This window comes from Capricornis sumatraensis, chromosome 10 (assembly GCF_032405125.1).
Source record: "Capricornis sumatraensis isolate serow.1 chromosome 10, serow.2, whole genome shotgun sequence".
Lineage (NCBI taxonomy): Eukaryota > Metazoa > Chordata > Mammalia > Artiodactyla > Bovidae > Capricornis > Capricornis sumatraensis.
Window position 1 is genome coordinate 34,620,252 of NC_091078.1, and position 21,234 is coordinate 34,641,485.

Genomic DNA, 21,234 nt, shown 5'->3' on the forward strand with positions numbered 1-21,234 from the left:
ACACTATGCCATTACACTTTAACTATCCTCATCTTTGTTCCAAAGGAAGAGGTAGATTACATATAATATTGCCTTTTTATGTAATAATAGTTGAAGCTGTTAACAACAGTTGCAAGCTTGATTAGGCCATTTTTAAAATCTAATTTTTATCTTATATTGGAGTATAGTTGATTTACAATGTTGTATTAGTTTCAGGTGTACAGCAAAGTGATTCAGCTATACATATACATATATCCATTTTTATCAGACTCCTTTCCTATATAGGTTATTACAGAATACTGTAGAATTCCCTCTGCTATATAGTAGGCACTTATTGACTGTCTATTTTATATATAGTAGTATGTACATGTTAATCCCAAACTCCTGATTTATTCCTATCCCCCCCACCCTGCCCCGAACCCCAGCAACCTTTCCCATTTGGTAATCATAAGTTTGTTTTTTAAGCCTTTTTTAAAATGAATTTTTTTTTTCCTGTAAGTGTAATATAGATGCATTGGGGGAATGTATAAAAGAGAAATGTTAAAAATGAACCAAAATCACCCTATCCAAATTAATAAGACATTGGTATATTTTGGGGGGGGGGAATTCTGTCAATAAACAACTTTATACTTCCTAATTCAAGTTTTTAAAACTCTTCTTTTAATCCTCCATGATATTCTGAATATTCTGTAAGTCATAAAATATTGAAATCTTAACATTTAAAGAAAGCGTAATATTCTGGAATATGGATATACACAACCTATTTAACCATTCTCTAGTTCCTGGTCACTCAGATTGCTTCCAATTACTAAATATAAATACTGCAATCCTCCCTGACTCCTGCAAAGATAGATTACTAAAAGTGGGTGAGTTCGAAATCCAGTGAGTTCAAAATTTTTGTCTCTGTCTACAAAATCATTAATTTTGATCGCTGTGCTATAATTAATCCTAGCAAGATTAATCTTCACAAGATTGGTCAAATTAAGAAAATGTCTGCTAACTTAAATGTACTAACTATATGGAAAGTTAAACAATGTCTGATTAAATCTAGTTTTTTTTTTTTGAGAACAGCAAACAGCATGAAAGAAATAAGAATATTTTTTGAGTACAGAAGCAAATATTAATCAAGACTGAGAGAGGAAGATTCTAGTCTTCTGCACTTCGAACCTTTCTGAAAACAAAATGTAAATGGCACATTCCTTCTCAGTCTTACCTGCTAACCTCTTCATCCAGGCTCCCTCATCAATACCCAAGTTATTATATATGATTTTCAGGATATTGCCCAGCAGTGTGTTCATGTGCTCTGAGTTCAGAGCAGTACAGCACATCTCAGCCCTTCCCGGATTATTCTCAGGTCCATGCTCCCACCAACGAGACATGTAGCTACAAAGCATGGGCAGGATAACTTCCATCACGTGTGGCATCTGTGTGTAGCGAATACCGGACTCAGCCAAGTCCACAATTTCTTCCATGAGCTTCTCCAAAGACGGTATATTTGGACAAACATCTTCCACGTTAGCAGGCAAATTAAGAGCTAGAGAAACATACAAATGACATGTGTTCGGTCAAAGAAGTGACGTGCAAGCCACGTGGCCACTGTTAATAACAGACATGAGCAACCATTTCATGCTGAGCTTCAAAACTCAGCCAGACCTGGCATGTCTTCAGCTGGATCCCACTCCCTCTTCTCATGGTAGCTATTTCAAACTTTCTTTGCCCCCAAGTCCCGATTCCACCACCTGAAGATCAGCAAATGACCATCCCTAGTACTTCAGAGCAAACATGAGTATCAGATGTCTCTCCCTCCAACTGCCTGCTCTCATGTGGCCAGGATTTATGCATCTGGTTTCACATTCACCTCTATTCCCCTTTTCAGAGGAAGGAGTTCTGAGGTTCACCGTTCCACCTGTGACCTAATGTCAAGCCTACACTCCAGCAGATGCCTTGCTCAGGATTGCGTTTTCAGCTCCTTCTCCACTGTCTTCTCCTTAGCAGCCTGTAGATATGTTTAAGTCTCTCCCAGACTGTTCACTCTTCAGGTGCACTCCTAGCCACAGATGTGAATGCTCTGCTTTCTACCACTGAACAATTTTATTTTTTTAATCCTTATCTAAAGTAAAACTTCACATCACTGACCAAAATTCCCTTTTCCTAAAATCCCCCTTTCCTTAACTTCAATACATTCAGTCTTTCTGGACTCTTTTCTAAATTTTGCCAGTCTCTTTTTACTAAATCTTTTCACCTTGCTGAACTTTTATATGTGGGTTTTCTTTAGAGATTTGTGTTGACCTCACTTCTCTTAGCTTGTATGTTTGCCTAGGCAATTCTGGCCATTCCTATGAGATTCTATTCAGGCAAATTGACTCTAAATCCCATGTTTCCTAAAGTTTTGTGTGAGTGTGTGCTTCATAAGGAATGTGTCAAAAAGCCAACTGCAAATGGGTCTAAATTTAAACTTGACCTTTCCTCTCCAATCTACCTCTTCAGCCTGTACTAGTAGTATCTCAGTGAGGACAACGTTGTCTGGTGAGTCACCCAGGCTAGAAACCTGGGAGAAATTCTAGGCTGGGAGGCTCCTTCATCTCCTATAGGAGACGCTTCTATCTCAAGGATTTCTCATAACCTCTGCAAGGCAAACTTCATCCAAGGGGCCTTATCCAATCAGATCTCTTCTGAATTACCACAGTCATTTTCTAATCGGTGACACGCACTACTCCACCTCTCTTATTTCTGTCATGATGGACTTCCACAATACAAACCTACTCATCTCACTCCATTTTTCAAAACCAGTGAAAGGGTCCTATTGCACTGGTATAGTCCCCGTTCCTTACCTGACCTGGAAAGCCTACCTCACCTCTTCTTGCTTTTCCAATACTTTCCTCATCTTTTCTCTTTCTTCCCTGAAAGCTATTGCCACCTCAAAGTACTTAAAAAGTTTCCCCTAAGTACCACCGTTGCAGTGTCCCTAATTTCAAGGCTCATATTGTACCAACTTTGCTAAGTCTTCCCAGGTGCTCTTAGCTCAAACTGCTTTTTTGCATCCCCAGTGTTCTTTATTGTGAATTCTATCACATATATTCATCAGTTTCTCTCCCTTGATGCATCTAGAACCTCCCAGAGGAAAAGAACCAAGTCATATTCATCTTTGTATTCTGTCTCCTCCACCTACCAACAATCATATGTTGAATGGCTTGAGTAAAAAGTGAATGAAGGAGAATCATTAAATGCAGTTTCTTTGCTTTGTTATGAAAATGATGTAGTATAAAAAATAAGCAGGTAAATTATTGGCTCTGTGTATTTGCTTATCTGTAATGAAATAGCAATGTGCTTCATTCTTGATTCATTGCAAAAATATTAAAGGATCAAAAATCCTTAATAAGACAACTTAACAAGACATGCTTACACAGAAAATAATACAAATTTAACTGTGTTTTACTGTTTACAAATATATTGTGCAACTATCTAGAAAAATATTGCTAAGTTATAGTCAACATATTTTCCTTTAGCTTCCTCTCTGAGTTATGAAATTAGAATTACAAGCTAGGTAAAGTAAATTATAATTATTCAACTTTTAAAAAGCATTCTTACTTGAAAAATTCACTATAAAATTAGTGTAAGCAGTAACTCCCATACAAACATGAATTACACAAAATGATCTCATTAACTAAATGATCTCATTAATTAAATGCATACATCTCATTAACAGAGATGTATGCATTTGTGAACAGCAAATATTCTTGTCCAAGTTTGGGGAGCTCAACATCTACTTCTGTTTAATTGACTATGCCAAAGCCTTTGACTGTGTGGATCACAACAAACTGGAAAATTCTTAAAGATGGGAATACCAGACCACATGACCTGCCTCTTGAGAAATCTGTATGCAGATCAGGAAGCAAAGTTGGAACTGGACATAGAACAACAGACTGGTTCAAAATAGTGAAAGGAATACGTCAAGGCTGTATATTGTCACCCTGCTTATTTAACTTCTATGCAGAGTACGTCATAAGAAACTTTGGGCTGGACGAGGCTCAAGCTGGAATCAAGACTGCTGGGAGAAATATCAATAACCTCAGATCTGCAGATGACACTACCCTTATGGCAGAAAGTGAAGAAGAACTAAAAAGCCTCTTCATGAAAGTGAAAGAGGAGACGGAAAAAGTTGGCTTAAAACTCAGCATTGAGAAAACTAAGATCATGGCATCTGGTCCCATCACTTCATGGCAAATTGATGGGGAAGAGTGGAAACAGTGACCGACTTTATTTTTGGGGGGCTCCAAAATCACTGCAGATGGTGACTGCAGCCATGGAATTAAAAGACGCTTGTTCCTTGGAAGGAAAGTTATGACCAACCTAGACAGCATTATTAAAAAGCAGAGACATTACCAACAAAGGTCTGTCTACTCATAGCTATGGTTTTTCCAGTAGTCACGTATGGATGTGAGAAGTGGACTATAAAGCAAGCTGAGCGCCAAAGAATTGATGCTTTTGAACCATGGTATTGAAGAAGACTCTTGAGAGTCCCTTGGACTGCAAGGAGATCCAACCAGTCCATCCTAAAGGAGATCAGTCCTGAATATTCATTGGAAGAACTGATGCTGAAGCTGAAACTCCAATACTTTGGCCACCTGATGTGAAGAACTGACTCATTTCAAAAGACCCTGGTGCTGGGAAAGATTGAAGGTGGGAAGATAAGAGGATGACACAGGATGAGATGGTCGGATGGCATCACCAACTGTGGACATGAGTTTGAGTAAGCTCTGGAAGTTGGTGATGGACAGGGAGGCCTGGCGTGCTGTAGTCCATGGGGTCGCAACGAGTCGGACATGACTGAATGACTGAAGTGACTGATGGCAAGGCTTTTGGAAAACAACTAATATACAATATAGTTTATCAGACTTAGAGGACAATACTATTAGAAAAAATCACACGGAATAAAACTGTTCCAATAAGATGGATCTATCAAGTGAACTGAGAAAAAAGCAAAGTATGAATCCATGCTGCTGCTGCTGCTGCTGCTGCTAAGTCACCTCAGTCATGTCCAACTCTGTGCGACCGCATAGATGACAGCCCACCTGGCTCCTCCATCCCAGGGATTCTCCAGGCAAGAACACTGGAGTGGGTTGCCATTTCCTTCTCCAATGCATCCATGCATGCTAAGCCACTTCAGTCGTGTCTGACTCTGTACGACCGTATGGACAGTAGCCCCCAGGCTCCTCTGTCCACAGGATTCTCCAGGCAAGAATACTGAAGTGGGCTCCCATTTCCTTCTCCAATGAATCCATAATCATAACAAATAAGAATCTTGTACATGTGCTGACTACCTATAAGAGATAACTGAATTAGAGTGACCTATTTTTTCCATATTGCTGATTATTCTGTCTTATTATTAAGAGGGGTAACTTGTCTGTGGTTCATTAATTTAAAAGAAACTAATTTTCTTTCAGAAAAACAATGGAGATAGTATACAACACTCCCAAAACTTCCAAATAAGACTTAAGAACAAATAGCATTGGAGGTAATAAATTAAAATAGCCCATTAAAAAATCATGGTTGTAAAATACTACAAATGTCACTCATTTTTAGCTTCAAATATCAAGTACCACACATGCTTCTTTGCTACCTGCTCTCTCTCTCGAAGACTTTGTATTGTAGATGGAGTAAATATTGTGCTTGTCCAGGTGAGTTTCCAAAAATGCTACAGGAAAGGCACCAGCAAAAGCAGCCAGACATTCTCCCAATGCAGAACGTTGCCTGTAAATGGAAACTTTACATTTTTAGTCTTCTAAGTGAATAACTGAAGAAGTTATATTAAAATTGGCAAAGTCAACCTACAAGAAGGACAATCATAGAGTTACTGATAAAAACTACCCCTCGGATCCAACCTCTATATTGTAAAATATCATATGCTTTCCATAGCAAGTTCCCTACCATTTTTTTAAAAGCTAAATTACCTGTCAGCTACAGAGAAGTTAAAAACAGTACAGCCAAAAATAACAGCAACAACAACAAACACACTTGTAAATGCCTCCACTAGTTTGGACATTTCATTTGGTTTCCTTTTCTTTCTTTTTTAACACAGTGCTCTAAGGAACAATTCTTGCCATATGAATAAATGGATTTTGGTAAAAAAATTTAAAAAAATAAAGTACTAATACTAACACACATATAACTTTCTGAAAATGTGCCATATATAACTAATTTCAGGGTTATATAAGTAATTTCAGGTTATTACTCAGTTATGAAATAGTAAGATACACTAGATGCTAAAGACTATTGATAACACTTAAAACTGATTTATCATTTTCAAGAGAAGGAGGTGCCTTGGGAATCAAACTGTGATCAATTTATTTAAGAATTCTCCTGCCACTGATATATTTAAATTCTCTCTCTCCCCAAGTTTTCTAGTTAATCCAAGGCTTTACTGGCACCTTAAATGTTTATTAAATATAGAATAATATGAGAGTTCAGCAAATTATAAACTCTTTAAATGACTTTGTATATATATTTAATTTAAAAGTCAATAAAATGGATTGAGTTAAGACAAGATAACATAATTATCTTGGGTAGTTTTAAATTTCTTACTAAGAAATAATAAATAATGCTTGATTATTTAATATTTTAATTAAAACGACTAGATACGTACTCTGCTAGGAGAAAATGTCCCTTCACAGAAAGAAACTGAATAAGGTAAACTTCAGTTTAAACATTTAATAACATTGCATTACTAAAAATAAGACATCAAGAAGTTACAAAGAGCACAGGCTTTTATTCATACAGATCCAAGACCTGATCTTACTCCTAATGCTGTGTCACTCACTGCAGGAAAACTACTTATAGTCTTCAAGTTTTTCTTTCCTTACCTAAAAACGAGGACAGAATTGCAAAATATCTGGTATACCATATGGGTTCAATAAATGTTTTAAAATAATGAGACCTACTTTAAGAAGTTAATAGCCTAAAATGTTTCATGTATGACCCTAAGGTAGGTATTCTATTTCCTGACATCTGATTCAAAGCGTGAAAGCGGTAGCTGTTCAGTTGTGTCTGACTCTTTGCAATCCCATCCATGGACTGTAGTCCACCAAGCTCCTCTGTCCATGGGATTCTCCAGGCAAGAATACTGGAGTGGGTTGCCATTCCCTTCTCCAGGGATCTTCCCAACCCAGGGATTGAACACTGGTCTCCTGCATTGCTGGCAGAATTTTTACCATCTGAGCCACCAGGATATTGAGCTAGTCCTTTTATTTCATTAAGAATTCCTCTGAATTATTTAATGATTCACTTCAAAATACCAATTCAAATAATAATTCTCAGATTAATTCTGATCATTTGTATTGTTTTCTGGAAATAGTAACATTTCTTTAAATGATTTGTATAAAAACAACTACATTTTTTAGTATACCATCATTTTTTCAAAATACCTTTTATTCACCTTCAAATTTTTATTTTTATATTCTCCCAGAATCACTTTACAATTGTGAAGTTAACTGAATAAAATGCACATATACTTTTTTTTTAGACTCTAAGAGAATGATCCAAATTTTATCAAGAAAAATATCCAGGCAAGAACAGCAAAAAACAATAACAGTAACTGCTGAGGTATAAGATAATTTTGACTACCAGATATTAAAATAAATTACAAAATATTGATAATTTAGGCTAAACGGTACTGCTCTTATCATTCAAAAAATCAAATAATAGAACAGAATTCTAGAAATATATATTCTAGAACACATTCTAGGAATATAACCTATCATATTTAGTGTATGACTGAGTTTATTTCAAATCAGTGAATAAAAGAAACATTTAATAAATCATTATGTTAGACATGATGGATGATTTAAAAATTGAATTTAAATTCTACATAACAAACGCCAAACAGAAACATGAAATTCAGATGCATTTCTAGTAAATTCTCTTCTTAGCCCTGAGATAATCATTTCAGAAGAGGGCAACAGAGGATTAGATGGTTAGACACCATCACCAACTCAATGGACATGAATTTGAGCAAACTCCAGGAGGTAGTGAAGGACAGAGAAGCCTGATGTGCTGCAGTCCATGGGGTCACAAAGAGACACAACTTAGCAACTGAAGAACAACAAATGATTTCGGACATTGCCTTCCTCAAGCTTCTCACACATGTGTTTTCCACCATGAGTTGGCTAAAGACTCCAATCATACTTCACTGAGACAACAAAAGTTATTAGACACAAACCTAGACTTACCTTCTATTTGTTTCCTATTGAGTAAAGAAAGTTCTGAGTCCAAAGACCCATGTTTTAAAAAATACGTTCCTGATGACCCCATGAAATTCCCTGTATTGTGTGCTCCTCACACACAATAACTTGCCACTATAACACTGACCAGCTTACTTGTTCTGTTTCGTTTCTTCCACTTGACATAAGCTCTTTGAGAGCAGGGATCTATCTGTTCACTGTTGTATCCCAGAATCTGACATTTAATAAATATTTACTGAATGAACAAAAGAATTAAAAAGTAAATCTAGACAAATGAAAATATGAAAAATCTAGGAGAGCAAATATTTTAATTTCTAGTTGTTAAGGTATAGTACAAACTTTTTAAAATCATGAAAATAAGAGGAAGACACACATGATGTAATTGGTAGGTTTGATTATATAAAAGTTCAAAACTCTCATGACATAAAAACTATCTGTACATTATATGTTACATATAAGCACTATAAAGGTATAAAAATGTGAAAAATCATAAAAACAGGAGAAATAACAGACAAGAGGTTAATTATTAATAAAAAGAAAGGTAAACTGATGAGTAAGACAATAAACTAATAGAAAAATGGACAAAAAATGAGAAAAGGTAATTTATCAAATAAATAAAAATGGCAAAGTAAACATAACAAAGTAGCCCATATCAAGTAATCAGAGAAATGCATCTGAAAATAAAAATGATATCCCATTTTAACTATTAAATTTATAAATAGTGAAAAGGAATAATTAGAAATAAGAAACATGTGAGGAAGTAAGAATCCTCTTGCAAACTTTATAGCATAAAGTGAATCAGTTCTTATAAAGATAGTAAAATGTGTATCATAAACCTTTAATATATGCATACTTTTTAACCCAGATCTCCAAATTCTGATAAAGGAAAGAAAATAAATACACATAGAAAACTGTGAACATAGATTTAGCATTATTTATGACAGTGAAAAGAGAAAAGAGGCTATATGTCAAAAATGAAGGAACATCTCAAAATATTATGTTACTTCCTTAGGATAAAATATATTTTATAGCCACAAAAAATTAGTTAAAAAAAGATTAACTTAAAATGCAGATAAAACTTCAAAAATATTTAGAAAAAAAGCAATTATTTTTTTCCATTGATCTACTTTCCTATATATTGGTAATTGCAACTTTACCATTTTAAAAAAGTTTTAATATTTGGTAGGTCACCAAATTATTATTTTGGTGTATACCAATTTATTATTTTATTTTTCTCTCTCAAAATTGTATGTGCTAGTCTCATGCATTTATTCTTCCTAATGAACTTCTGAATTATTTTTTCAAGTTCAGTAAAAAAGCAAATATCTACTTGAAACTGTATTATAATTAAGATAATTTGAAGAGAATTTACATCTACTCAATATTCCTCTCTCAGAATACCTTCATTTACTTCATTTATTGGTCTTTTATCAGCATATCTTTTTATTTATTGTAACTGGTAAAAAAAAAATCTTCTTTTTCTTCTCTCTTCCATATAAATTTTTAACTAAAGTTACCAGTGATCCCTTTTTTTAATTCAGTGGGGACACGACTGAAGTGACTTAGCAGCAGCAGCAGCAGGGGACACCTTATCTTACTTGATCTGTCCACATCCTCTGACCCTGCAAATCTTCCCCTCTTGAACTTAAGAAAAAATTAAACTGGTTTAATAACTACCCATATTCAGTCCTTTAAAAGATTCATTAATGCTGTAAAGTTTAAACTTTATATTAAATATGGTCTTTACCATTATTGCTTTACATTTTTCATTCATTCATAAATTGACAATTATTATACCAATAAATATCATATCAATCAAATTTAGCATTTAGCTTAAAGACTGGCTAATTCCTCCCAAGGAATTCAACACATCAATTTGGTTGTTTAGTTTATAACTAAGGAAAAAGCTATAAAGTGAAACCCTTGAAATGAATAATTATAACATCTAATAAAACTATTAGTAAGATGTTAAACTCTTAAAATCTTACCTTTCCACATAAATACTCTTGCTGGTTCCCAAAGCATACAAGCTAGTCAGAATTCTATAACATGACACCTGTACATCTTCCACTAAGGAAAAAGAGAATTTCATTTAAAACATTTGTTATCAATACACTGTCCTGAGAAAGTTTAGGCTAAAAACAAAACTCTATATCAAAGACATACTAATATTTTAATATTTGACAAAATATAAGAATATATAAAACTATGTTTAAATTCATGATTATATTTTCAAATACAAAATTTTAAAATTATATTTAAATTACATTTAAAACCTTTTTCTCAAATAAAAGTCTTTTCTTGAAGGAGCTAAAAGCATTCTAAAGACTCATGCTCTGATTATACAGACAGAGTATTATCAGGAACAATTTATCATTTTTATTTAGGCATAAGAATAAGGATTTCTTCAAGAATAAAACTAAGCACAAGAATATCTGGGAGGACAGGTCCATTTTGACTCGGGTTTCAAAGGTATATAAAGACAGTATCTTTTCTTTGAACTCTCAAATGAACAAGAATGAGAATGCTGGAGAATGGGGTGTATCATTTATTTCTAAAACAACCTGCAATTCAAAGCATAAGAAAGTTACTCCTGTAGTTTCTAAAGCTAGAAAATAAAACTTCTAAGATGATCTCTGATTCAATAAACATGTTCAACAGGCAAAGAAATATAAGAACCTTGGATTTCTAATGCCAACTCTGTTGCCACTTTCTGGAGGACACACCATATCATGAATGGAGAAATCATTATCCTCTCCCATACTTGTTTCTATGTCAGTATGGGATGGGAAGTAATGGTCCCACTGGTTCAAGTAGTGTCAATATTTTGAAACTAGTCTTTGCGTCATTCTCTGATTACCACAATGGTTTTTACAGAACTTTACCCGGGAGACCTACACCATTTGAGAGTCTGAGTGGGTGGGTCTGTGGGCAAGACCCACTTGACTGCTAGATACGGGCTTTCATCTTCCTTCATGTTCATACAGACAGAAGGGGAAGGAACTTAGGTCATGTGGCTCTCTTTCCACTCAAGCTTGGGCATTCTGTGGATATCTTTAATAACTACAGAATTCCAGAGAAAAGCAGCAGATGAAATCCCCTATGAAAACAGACTGAAATCTATAAACCAAAGACATTTGAGCCACCCTAGTAGATCAATTATTTAGACACAGACTTTGTCTTAGCAGTCTTCACATTTCGGTAGGAGAGCTTGCAGAAACAATTTGCATCAACTCAGAAATAATTTGAACACACTTAATGCTTTCCTATGGTGAAACTGCATTAGAAAATTTCCATGGAAAAAGACAACAATAGAAAGAGTAAAATTTGGAACTTGGATGTCAACAGTGTGGGAGTGACTATCTATAACCACTACCTTACTGGTCCCTCCTGTGAATTCACGATCTATCTCTATAATAATGGTTTTGTAACTCAAATGTCAACCTAAAGTGTTCTGCCAAAAAAAAAAAAAAAATGTAAGCAGTGTTTCAGTAATCTCTATGATGTGGCTGTTACAATTTCTGATTGTACTATTTAGATAAGGAAACTGTAATAGATTTACATACATATTAGATCTTCTCCGAATTGATGCTGGCCAATATGCTCAAATAATGATGACAGCATTGGCAACAGTGCCACCGTGGTATAATTGATAATCTGAGTAACACCTTTGGGTTGGTTTCGGGTGTGGGTGAACTGGCCCTGCTTGAGATTCTCCATCGTCTTCTCCAGATCCTCTGCGGCATTGTCCAGGAAGGCTCTGAGCGCACTTTTAACACTCTCCAGGCCAGTCTTCATCACAGTCCTAGGGAAGAAAGAAGGGACAACTTACACCTTGTGGTAGGAGCACGTGAAATACAAATAAAACATGCTTTTACATCATGTTTATTTGTTCATGACTATATTCAGTCAACTTAATTTTTTTAATCCACTTTCAAATAATTTGTTTTCTTATATACTTGAAGTTATAGTAATATCACCCCATAAATGCATAACCTTTCCTAAATGACTTTAAAGTCAACTTAATTAGGATATTGAAGCAAAATGTAGTTCTTCTTTTTTTTTTTTAAACATCCTCCCTACTCTTCCGACCCTCCCTGTGGCCACACAAATGAGGAACATTAATCCCCCAATAGGGGATCAAACCCCAAACCTGCCCTCTATGTTGGGAGCTCTGAGTCAACCACTGGACTGTTAGGGAAATCCCAAATGGCTCCCAAAGTTCTAACGATTTATGCTTTTCAACTGTCGTCTCAAATTTTGAGAATACTTATTTCATGACTAACAAAACTTAGGTCCTGAGCCAGTTTAGTTCATCTCAAATCCAACAAAACTAGACTGTTTTGTGAGGCAATGGATGTGAAAGAAACATTTAATGGTGGTTAAACCAAGTTACCAACTGATACAGACTTTTTTTTTTTTTTACTTTTAACAGTAGAAAATCAGTTTTTTATAAATAAGTCTCTGAAGATTGAACTCTGTATGAAAGTGACATGCTAAAAGCCACTATTTCATGTAGAAAATCAAGGTGCATAATTGTATCTTCTTTCTTCATTTATTATACAAAACGTCTCAAATAAAATTTTAAACATTAAAACGAATAATTCAAGGTATCGCTGAATACTGTCTGTGGAAGACTTCTAGGAACTTTTATTTAGATATATCCTGGATAATTAATGAATTAAATGAATGGCTTAAAGGCTGAATCAAACTAACCAAATTGGTTTTGCATTTGGATTTCTGGTCATGGTGATATTAGGGCAGAGTAGAAAGTGTATGTACTTGGAAATTGGCCTACTTCCACACTTATTATGGAATTTTGAGCTTCACTTTACTCAACTGTAAAATGAGAATAAAACCCTCATGTTTCCTATAAAACTAAATATTACAACAAAATGGAGTACACTACCATGCTTTGAAGTTAATAAGCTGCCTAGAGTTGTAGCTCATTATTTTTATGTCACATGATACAGTCCCAATGCAACTCTCAATTATATACCTAGCCACCACAGAAATTACTTGAAATTTAAATAATAATCTGTATCTGATTATATATAAAAATAATATAATGCTCTTGTATTATTGGGCTTCCTTTGTAGCTCAGTTGGTAAAGAATCTGCCTGCAGTGCAGGAGACCTGGGTTCGATCCCTGGGTTAGAAAGATCCTTTGGAGAAGAAAATGGCGACCCACTCCAGTATCGTTGCCTGGAAAGTCTCATGGACAGAGGAGCCTGGTGGGCTGCAGTCCATGGGGTCACAAAGAGTTGGGCATGACTGAGCGACTAACACTTACTTACTTGTATTATTAATTTCTAAAATATTTTCTTTTTCACCTGAAGTCTTCATTACAATTCCAACAAAGACACTAGCTTTTTCTTCAGATTCCTATATATCATTTTTACACTCATTGACTGAGATAAAAAACATATCCATTTACCTTGCATCCAAAGTCTGACCCAAAATATGAAGACAGTTGACAATTGATGTTGCATCATTCCCTAAAGAGGAAACAAATAGCTGTATAAACTGCCCTGAGAAATTCTCAATGTTCCTCTCTCTATTAACGCTTGCGTTCCAAAAAATTAGTCAAGGCACAACTCAATCAGGATAACTCAATTCAAGGGACTTTTTGATAATTAAGTTTAAAATCATGCAGTTTTTCTGCTTAAAAGTGGTTATGCAAATGTAAGTAGAAAAGCAATAAAGCATGTTTCATCAAATAGCTGACATACTCAAGAAGCATTCAAAGCACTGCACCATCCAAAGAATTTTAACTGGATTCTTCAAACGTATCCCCCTCCCAATACCAGTTCACATTAGTTTTAAATCATACTGTATGTCAACTTTTAAAGTCAGCTGATATCCTCTGTGAAATGAGGTGAATTAAAGTCTAATAAATTTAATTCCCTTTTAATTACCCCAAGTATGTCTGCTTTCTTCTTGCATTCAACTGCATTAAGATGAGTTATTTTGCCTGAATTTAACTGCATTTGCATGAACTAACATGCCTGAATGTTGTTGGTCTTTGGTGGAAAAGAAGTACCAAACCATCAGGTAAGAAAGTATCAGAGGCCGAAGAAGTTAGACATTACTTATGAGATATCTAAAATGGGGCAACTCCTCTTGAAAAATCAGATGAAACTCAGCCATTCTGATAGGAATGTACATCACTAAGTACAGAAATATGAATCATATAATACATATATTTTACTTTATGATAAGGATACAATAAAGACAATATGAATCCAAAGTAACACAGTGGCCACTCACAATACAGTCTGACACTCATCACTTCTTCATTTCATGCTTTCCTACATGTAATATATACAATAATTTCCTGGTCCTTAGGTTAACAACTCTTATTTGAATGTGAGGTTTTAAAACATTTGAGTATACTATATTCTTTATACATAAAGGTACCCTAAAATGAATGAATTAAACATACATGGAAATTAATAATTTCCTTAGTATGTGGGCATTCCAGTTTAGTGCTATAACACAAATACAAAAAAATAAATTAGGTATTCATTGCTGAGACTCTTGAGTTCTTTCAGTAAATGTTCCATTAATCTCATGCTTTGACTCTCAGAACTTCCAATAATAATGATGACAAAATCAGCAGAAAGGCAGAATTTGTCATGCCCCTGTCTATTGACTGGGGGCAGTGCTAGGGCTTCTGCTATAGTCCTTAGAAGCAGTATTCATTTAGTTATTCATTCACCCAATAAATACACGATAAATACCAGGTACTCTTAAACTTCCAGTAATAAGCTAGAGTTACAGTACTTGCACTTTAATGGGGGACACATAATGAACTATTAAGCCAAAAAAAATCAATATGTTACATAATATATAGCCAAGGTAAAAGTATATATAGCAGGGAATGGGGATTAGAGCAACTGGATAGAGTAACAGGGGCAGTGGTCCTTGGGTCCTCCCCAAGAAGACGGCATAAGAGCAGAAATTTAAATGAAGTGAAAGGACAAACCACGCATATATATGGGAGAAGAGCCCAGGTGGTACAAACAGATGTGCAAAGGCTCTGGGGCAGAAAATGAACCTAGTGTTCTTGGCAAGGAAGTCAAGATAGCTGCTGTGGACAAATTCAGGAGAAAGGAGGAGAATATATGGTGGAGACAAGGGAACCAGGTTCCAGAGTATCACAACCAGAGCAAGCACTTTGGACTTTTTTGTTAAGTGCAATAGGAAGACATTCTGAACACTAGATTAATTCCAGTGTGCCAAATTCTGGGAGGGCAAGAGTAAAAGTGAGTTAGGAAGCCCTTGCAGTAGTCTAGAACCAGTACATTGAAGATGGCAAATTTGGCCTAGGATATTATTGGTGAAGCAATTAAGAATGTATGTTCAGTTTTTGCTTATGTGTTGCATGTTGGTGAGAGGGAAAGGAGACAAAGATAACTCCGCAACTGTTTCAGTGAGCAATTGTCTGAGCAGTTGGGTGAATGGTGGTAGGATTCAATGATGTGCAGAGAGCACAAGGTGGGGGTCAGAGAATGCAAGGGGAGGGGAGGGGTGGGAGTTGGGTATTCTGCTTTCAACAGGTGAAGTACAATGGGCCTATTCGTCTCAGCTTGAGATATGGAATAGGCAACTGATACAAAAACCTGGAGTGCAGAGATGAGATCTAAGTTGGAGCTATAAATCGGGGTCTCCTAAGTATATTGACATTTCTTTGAATCATGGGGCTGAATGAAATGTTAGCATGAACATAAATATAGAAGCAGAAAGGTCTAATACCTCTAATGTTTGGAGGTAAAAACAATAAGGAGGATAGAGCACAGAAAATGACAGAGGGAAGGCCCGGGAGGGAGAGGGGATACAAAGCGATGCCTATGAATCTCATGCAAGCAAAGTCAGCACCAGTTCAGAGAGGCTGGCCTCTAACTCTTCCTAAAACTCACAGTTATATTGTCCCTTTATACAGATGATCAGCATGTGTACTTCGCACTGAGCCTAGCAATGCCTTTTTACAAAACGAGGCTATAAGGGCATTTTAAACTTCTATTTGTATAAGCTTGTGAGGTGTGATGTTTGTTTGCTTTGTGCCCTGATGTAGCCCAGCACCTAGACTAGTGCCTGACACATAGCAGATCTGCGGGTTGACAAAGGGATGCTAGACAAGTTCTGTGGGTCAAGTGAACATCTGTACGGTGAATATGAGATTTCTGTGATTATCAAAGTCACAATACTATAAACTCAGGCAGAATACACATTTTCGGACACTCCAGATCAGATAGAGTACAACTTTAAATGGAAACAGCCCTCTGTAAAAAATGGTGGGGAAAAGATCCTAAGGAACGAAAGAAAGTACTAACTGAACTTTAGTGTTATGGACCAAGCAAAAGAATCAATTTCACTGGCGTGTATAGATGCCTAAACTAATGGTTAATTGTGAAGAGATAGAGTATGTAGTAAGACTTTTAAAATAAGATAGCAACCTGGATATTGTCCTTCTGAAGGGGATCTAGATCACCATTATCAGGAATGTCAATCACGCTATTCGTAAGAACCAGAAGGGCTAGTTCAGAACATAGTGAGATGTTAACATTTTAGGGTGATGGCTGTATTTTCATGTACTTAACTGTATGCAATTTCTTAACTGCTCTAAGTAGTATAAAAACCAAAAGCTTGATACTTTGAACTCGTGTTTTTTCAAAGTTCAAGCTACTTCCTCTGTCTTCAAACATAACTCTCATACTTCTAAACACTTAGGACAATACTTACGGATTACCTATTATCTTTAAGATTGTGTGTTTGCGTGTGTGTGTGTGTGTGTGTGTGTGTGTGTGTGTGTGTGTAACATCAAAGATACAAAGGTACAAAATTAAAATTACAGCTCATAGAATCTAATGACAACATACAGCAAGCATAGGGTTTTTGAAAACATTGTTAGCAGCTCATAAAATAAAACAACTCCCTAAATAATAATAATAACAAAGCTAAAGTTGTTAGAGTCAAAATATCATTTTTGCATTTTAATCTCAAACTGTTTTGTGGTTTTAAATATAAGGTTTCTATAGTTCAGGAGTTTTCAATGGTATCCAAAATTTGATACATGTAACTGCTGCTGTTTTATAAACTGATATACTGAGAATTCTCAGAATGTTGACTTTCTCTTAGGAAAACAGTCAACAGTTAATTCTAATTTTTATTCTTCTTTACTTTCCTAACATGGCTCCTGATACAATATCTCATTATACTATCTTCTCTGAAGAGATGATTAACCTTAGAAAAATCTTAATTAATAAGATGATATAAAATTATGCTAAAAGGTAAAAATTTCTCTCCAAATTATGAGTAGGTGGAAACTGAAGCATGCTGAAGATTCCATTACTTCTGAAGTCTGTGATATTAAAAAGATTAAAATTACTGAGTCCCTAACTTGGTGAAAAGTTTCAGTTCAACTGAGAACATATATTACACATGCTATTCTTTTGCTCAAAGTCAGGAAATCCTCTCAGAGTGGCATTTTGAAATGAAAGAAGTATCTATCTATCTTCTGATATTATGTTCATTGAAATGTCTGAGTCTGATATTTACCCTCTATAAGAATTAGGCTATTTTTAATATAGCAAGTTTCCTTTATACATTGAAACTCTTGCTTTTCTCATACATACTGTGCTGTCTTTCAGTCACAGGAGTTAGACACGACTTAGTGACTAAACCACCATTCTTCATCAAGAGGATCCTTAAGGTCTTAATGTGACTGAAAGATTCTGTAGTTTTAGGACAGTATGTATGAGAAAAGCAGGAGTCTCCTAATGTATAAAGGAAACTTGCTCTATATTCAAAATAGATAACCAACAAGGACCTACTCTATAGCACAGGGAACTCTGCTTAATATTCTCTAACAACCTAAATGAGAAAATAACTTTAAAAAGAATAGATGCATGTATATGACTGAATCACTTTGCTGTAGGCATCAAACCAGTACAACATCGTTAACCAATTATACTCCAATAGAAAACAGAACTTTAAAAAAGTAGCAGATTGTGCTACTTTTAAATTTTAATTTAAACCATTAAATTCTTAGCATAATGACATACTCAGTTCTCCCAGAGCCACTATCCTCAGGGATTCTTAGTGCTTCAAATGATTTTAATTTCATTATATGGGGTCCAAACATGTTCCCTTAAACTTTTTTTAGAAACAAGGTGCCCCAGGCTTCAGAGCACTTCAATCTGTCTCTGGTCAGTTCCTTTCATAAAAAGTGAAAAAAAGAGGTACGGTGGCTCAGCTGGTAAAGAATCCTATTAAACAAACACATACACAATCTGAACCTTTTTAGGGACAATACAAACATTAACAGTCGTTCCTCAGTATCCACAGGGGACTGGTCCAAGACCCTCCCCCAACACCAAAATTCAAGGATGCTTGAGTCCCTTGCATAAAATAGCATAGTATTTGCATATAGCATACACATCCTCCTTTATACATTAAATCATCTCTAGATTATTAGTAATACAGAATATAATGTAAAAGTTATGCACAAATTTGTTGAGGTATGGTGAATTCAAGTGCTACTTTTGGGAACCTTCTGGAATTTTTTTTTTTAGTATTTTTGATCCCTGATTGGTTGAAATCATAGATGCAGAGCCTGCGGATATGGAAGGATGACTGTAACATTTCCTAATATCTCCTGATACAAGAAAACTCTTCATTTAAATACATGAGCAGGGTTTGGGGTGAGGGGGGTCACAGGGAAATCAACATAAACTTAACCCACTAATTTTTTAATCAGAGAGAGATACCAATGGATAGAATTCACAGTATTACTCTATTTACTATTAAAACTCTTTTAAAAACAATATTAAGATTTTGGCACCAGTTTAAATCAGTCATACTCACCTAGAGGGAGAAAACAAGTATTTTAACAAAACCTGTTGTTTCATTTAAACATGTGATAATACTTGTCCAATATTCCTGAAGCTAATATTGGAGCTGTATTAATGATGTGAAAATTTTGAGTTCTAGGGTTATTGAGGTCAACCAGAAGAAATATTGTTGATAAGAAATATGTTGATCATGCTGCAAAATGCTTGCTCTACTCCAGGCATTCCTAGAAACCTGTTTGTCATCAAAGCTGGAAATTCTCCAGTAAATCCTAGGACTCTCTAGACTGTCTTGCTAATTCACTATCTTGCTAAAGTGTTAAAAACTCAGCAGAAAACAGCAAAGTAGACAAAGCCTCTAAATGGTAACTATTTTGTGCCAGCCTTCTGGAATACTTAACTTAAACTGAATAGATCATTGTTAGCAGAGTTTAATGATCTTGTTGTTTCAAGAGTCATTAGTTATAGTGTTACTTCCTTTTCAATTTAAGAGCTCTAAGTGGAAAGCTTTAAGAATTTTTTAAAAATGTGATTCTCACCGATTGTGAGATAAGTGGATACTATACTTTTCTTATTCTCAAGGGGAAAAAAATCTAAAGTTTGGGCTCTTTGTGAATGTAAGAAAATTCCAAACTGATAGCACTTGTCTCATTGCTAAAAGCATCTGCTTACTTATCTACTCTTTAGACTGTAGTCTTCTTAAAGGTAAAACCTGGTTGGTTGATTCATTCCATCATAAGATATTTATAAAACAGCCACTATGTCCCAGACTTCCTCCTGGGCTCTGAGGATACAAAAATAAGCCTTCAAAGAGCTGAGTTTTGCACCAGAGACAGAAGTTAATCTAGTAACTCACCAGTGAGATGAAGGAAAAGTACATAGAGCTAAGAGAATTTATAATAGTAGAGATACTATAATCAAAGAGGTCAGCTATGAATTTCCAGAGAGAATACTACTTACACTGAAATCTGAAAGGTGGGTAGTTCATCCCATTATAGGTGTGAGGGACTGGAGAGGGGCATATATAGGATCCCATTACAGACAGTAATCACAGATGGTGCAAATGGCCTGAGCAGATATGAAAATGACACTTTCAAGAAGCACAGGGAAGACCACTTAAGCTGAGGCATTGTGAAGAAGCAAGAATTCTCTGGGAAACAGGGATGGAGGGGTACACAGGGGGCAGACTATGAAACACTAACCAGATTAGATGGCCAGATTAAGAATTCTGATCTTAATTCTAGAGAAATGGGAAGCCACTGGCTACACAAGAGTATATTCAGTTTTGAGAACATTTTTTGCTTTGTCTTGTTTTTTGGAGGGGAAGCAAGAGATATGGTTCTGGAACACAGTTTAGACAGGCAGGAGGGAGTTCTGAGAGCAGGGTTAGTATGTTCTTAGAGGCGTACAGATGAAAGATACCTGTAGATTGGCTCAGGTTGGGAGTAGTAAAGAGGTTAAGAAATCTTCATTTTTCTATCCTCAGAGCCTGAGAGAAGGCCTCACACACAGAAAATATTTACTGAATGAATGCATAAAATGAATGTCATTAAGGCATCTGATTTATTTCCACATGGAAAAAGAAAGCCGTTAAGAAGTCCTGCGTCACCATTGCTATTCCTGTAGGAGTTATGGTTACCAGATTCCACTTCCTCTAAAAATAACTGAGAGCCTTAAATAGGTTATAATAGTAGAAGTTGAGTATTCTCTGATGCTGCTGCTGCTGCTAAGTCACTTCAGTCGTGTCCAACTCTGTGCGACCCCATAGATGGTGGCCCACCAGGCTCCCCCATCCCTGGGATTCTTCAGGCAAGAACACTGGAGTGGGTTGCCATTTCCTTCTCCAATGCATGAAAGTGAAAAGTGAAAGTGAAGTTGCTCTGTAATTGCCTTAAAATTAGGCAGTTAGACATTCAGAATTTCCACTTAGCATAAGTGAGGGAAAATGGAGGCATTAAAAACAGTATTTCGTTAGTCAACAATATGTCCCTGAAAATGGCACATGGGGTCCTTATACCTTGTCAACCTGCCTGGGTCTTAGCCAGTTCTAACTGATTTTCCAAAGTACAAGAATTGATTTGTTCCAAAATACACCAACTTATAATTACTAGCAAGCATTTCAGAAGTCAAAAGGGAAGACTACATATAAAACTATTGCTGTTTAG

General features: G+C 35.6%; 1 protein-coding gene across 1 annotated transcript in view; it reads right to left on the reverse strand.

The window, feature by feature from the left end:
• RYR2 (ryanodine receptor 2) overlaps nt 1–21,234 on the reverse strand; it is a 578,200-nt gene that overhangs the window by 143,180 nt on the left and 413,786 nt on the right. The window contains exons 64-68 of the mRNA XM_068983081.1: nt 13,654–13,714; nt 11,783–12,021; nt 10,205–10,286; nt 5,600–5,730; nt 1,193–1,513 (exon numbers count right to left, since the gene is read on the reverse strand). Coding sequence (XP_068839182.1) covers nt 1,193–1,513; nt 5,600–5,730; nt 10,205–10,286; nt 11,783–12,021; nt 13,654–13,714 — 834 coding nt within the window. The remainder of the gene's footprint in view (nt 1–1,192; nt 1,514–5,599; nt 5,731–10,204; nt 10,287–11,782; nt 12,022–13,653; nt 13,715–21,234) is intronic.